The sequence below is a fragment of the Miscanthus floridulus genome, chromosome 11 (assembly GCF_019320115.1).
Source record: "Miscanthus floridulus cultivar M001 chromosome 11, ASM1932011v1, whole genome shotgun sequence".
NCBI classification, from domain to species: Eukaryota; Viridiplantae; Streptophyta; class Magnoliopsida; order Poales; family Poaceae; genus Miscanthus; species Miscanthus floridulus.
The window spans coordinates 65,660,443-65,663,778 of NC_089590.1; the positions used below are offsets into that span (position 1 = coordinate 65,660,443).

Consider the following 3,336-nt stretch of genomic DNA (forward strand, 5'->3'; position numbering starts at 1 on the left):
CGGTTCATATCCACTTCATGACTTCATCATCATACATAAATATCAAAGAATCAATAATGAATCAAATTGCACTCGGAACAGCCGACGTGATAATCTCGCAGTTTTGTGGATGCTTTGAATTGTTTGCAAAAACTAGTACTACTTTCGGTCAAACAAACATGTTGCTTTCGATCAAATAAACATGTTGTTTCTGATAAAATTTAGTCAAACGTTAAAAACTACGAATATCCATGTTTTAAATTATTTTGTTTGAAAACAAGTGAGGTACATTAAAAGCTACCAATATCTATTTAAGGTTTGTTTAAATTATTTTGTTTGAAAACACTTGAAGTATATCTATATATGTGTAATCAACTCCATGTTTCAAATCGTAAGTTGTTCTGCGTTTTCTAGGTAAGTAACTTTTGATATGAACCTGAATATGCGCTGTGTTAGATGCATAGTATATATATGTATAGGGGCGAAGCCAGGTTCAAGTTTTCTGGTGCCATGGCACCATGGTAAAAAAAGATGCTTTTTACCACTTTATAATCTCATTTTCACTATATATTATGGTAATATTGTATATGTTACTTAGATAGTGCACTAGGGGGTTCGCTTGTAGCTTGGCCCCTGACTATGTGGTAAAAAAACCAAAACGACTTACAAACACTTAAGACTTAAAAAATACCACAATAATGAGAGAAAATAAAAATGAAAATGTCCCAACCTGTCACTATCATTACGTAAATTAGCACTGCGGGCTTGGTTGGTTTGCGGCTGTTTGCCAAGCGTCCACATATACCTGCTAAAAAAATTACAAGTTCTTTCACGTATAAGGCAAGTACATCCTCTATAATTTGTTTAACTTCGCCATTGACGGCGGCCCGCATGCGGTCTCTTAGGACACAACTGAGTGTCAAGCCAGATGGATTAATCTGCAGTCGCCATCGAGAGAAATTCCAAGGGGATAATCTGCGGTCGCCATCAGGACAACAGTTGTAGGCAAAATTGCAACATTCAGGATCAGTGTAAGCCAGCAATGCCATGGCATCAAATTCAAATCGAATTGCTCAACCTCCCAAGAACCCAAGCCTATTTCTGTGATCGAGTTGTATACAAACCAACAAATAATCTCCAATTACATCAACGAATGGAGCAACGTTCACACTGACAAGCAGCACCGGCGCTATGCAAACCCGGCCGCCGCCCTGCAAATCACCGGCGTTGTGCAAACCGACGAATGCCATGGTGAAGCTACGGTGGAAGTAGGCGTACGTCTAGGATCCAGCGCTGTGCCGAGCGTCGGCATAGCGTGGGCGGCCAGCCTGTTCTTATCAGTTAGTTCAGGCTATACAAAAACGGCAATGCACATGTCGCCACCAATCTTGTTTTGCTTGGCTTTGTCCACTGCAGTTCTTCGGTATATATAAGCTCTGCTAGCAGAAGCAAAACATGCATTGTGAATCCTTACAAGCAGATACCACCCCTGTGCAAAGTTCTTGCAGTCTTGAGCAAGGTGACAGCAATATAGGAAATGGAAGCCACCCTGTGCCCAAAGCCTCATTTCGTGGTCATCCCATGGCCAGCCACCAGCCACATGATTCCCATCGTGGACATCGGCTGCCTCCTCGCCGCGCACGGCGCCTCCGTCACGATCATCACCACGCCCGCCAGCTCGCAGCTCGTCCAGAGCCGCGTGGACCGCGCCGGGCAAGGCTCAGCGGGCATCACGGTCACCGCGATCCCGTTCCCGGGCGCGAAAGCCGGCCTGCCGGATGGGTGCGAGAGGACCGACCACATCCCTTCGGCTGACCTCGTGCCCAACTTCTTCGTCGCCACCACGAAGTTCGGCGAGGCCGTGGCGCAGCACTGCCGCCTCCTCACGGCGACGCACCGGCCGAGCTGCGTCGTCGCCGGGATGGTCCACACGTGGGCGCACGGCGTGGCCCGTGAACTCGGTGCGCCTTGCTTCCTCTTCCATGGCTTCTCTGCGTTCGCTCTGCTGTGCTGCGAGTATCTGAACACGCACAAACCGCACGAGGCAGTCGAGTCGCTGGACGAGCTCTTTGACGTCCCGCTCCTGCCGCCTTTCGAATTCAAGTTCTCCAGGAGGCAGCTGCCGATACACTTCCAGCCTTCTTCCTCCATTCCGCAGGACCGCCATCGGGAGCTCCGGGAATTCGAGCTGGCCGTGGACGGCATCGTCGTGAACAGCTTCGAGGAGCTGGAACGCGACTCGGCCGCGCGCCTCGCGGCGGCCACGGGCAAGACCGTGCTCGCCGTCGGTCCCGTCTCGCTGTGCGGCTCACCTCCTAGCCTCCTCGACTTGCGGACCAGCTCGGACGACGCCAGACGGTGCATGGCGTGGCTGGACGCCAAGAAAGCCGAGTCCGTGCTTTACGTCAGCTTCGGCAGCGCCGGGCGCATGCTTCCAGCGCAGCTGATGCAGCTCGGACTGGCGCTTGTGTCGTGCCCCTGGCCTGTCCTTTGGGTCATCAAGGGTGCAGACACGTTGCCCGACGACGTCAACGAGTGGCTACAGCACAACACCGACGGTGACGGCCTCCCGGAGAGCCAGTGTCTTGCAGTCCGCGGGTGGGCGCCTCAGGTCGCCATTCTGGAGCACCCGGCTGTCGGCGGCTTTCTGACGCACTGCGGGTGGGGCTCGACGCTGGAGAGCGTCGCGGCGGGCGTGCCCATGGCCACCTGGCCGTTCTACGCCGAGCAGTTCCTAAACGAGAGGTTGATCGTTGACGTGCTTGGCATCGGAGTGTCTGTCGGCGTGACGAAGCCCACGGAGAGCGTGCTCACCGGTGGCGGCGGCGGCAAGGAGAAGGCGGATGTGGGAATGGAACAGGTGAAGCAAGTGTTGGATATGCTGATGGACGGAGGAGTGGATGGGGAGGCAAGGAAGACGAAAGTTAAGGAGCTGAAGGCCAAAGCAAAGACTGCTTTGGAGCATGGAGGATCGTCATATATGAATTTGGAGAAGCTGATGCAATTTGGTGCTTGAAACTTAGGTCAGTTTCAGCACCCAACTTAGTTTATTTCTGCACTTTTCCTAAACGTCATGTGTCTGAAAATTTGAGTTACATCAGGCAACGTGTTGGCCGTGTGGCAAAGCTATATTGTATTTGTCCTTTTCTTATTTGTTTATAATTTATTAATTATTAATTATCTTTGTGTTACAATATATTAATATTTGTCCCTATCTAACTATTAAAAAATTATAAATTACTAATTGTCTTTGTGCTAACATATATAAGATTGTCAGGTTTGTAGATTTATCTTTAGATTTTTTTTTCTCGGATAAAAATTTTGCAGATTTTATGTCTACAAAAATTACAATGAATT

The 3,336-nt window shown here is 49.7% G+C and overlaps 1 protein-coding gene across 1 annotated transcript; it reads left to right on the forward strand.

Annotated features, from left to right (window-relative positions):
* Positions 1–1,427: 1,427 nt before the first annotated feature.
* On the forward strand, positions 1,428–3,122 carry LOC136491055 (UDP-glycosyltransferase 73D1-like). The gene has a single exon (XM_066487262.1). The coding sequence runs from the start codon at positions 1,517–1,519 to the stop codon at positions 2,993–2,995; it is 1,479 nt and encodes a 492-aa protein (XP_066343359.1). The 5' UTR covers positions 1,428–1,516; the 3' UTR covers positions 2,996–3,122.
* The last annotated feature ends 214 nt before the right edge of the window (positions 3,123–3,336 follow it).

Excerpts from the sequence above, each read along its gene's own strand:
- LOC136491055 (XM_066487262.1), top strand. The coding sequence starts at position 1,517 with ATGGAAGCCACCCTGTGCCCAAAGCCTCATTTCGTGGTCATCCCATGG.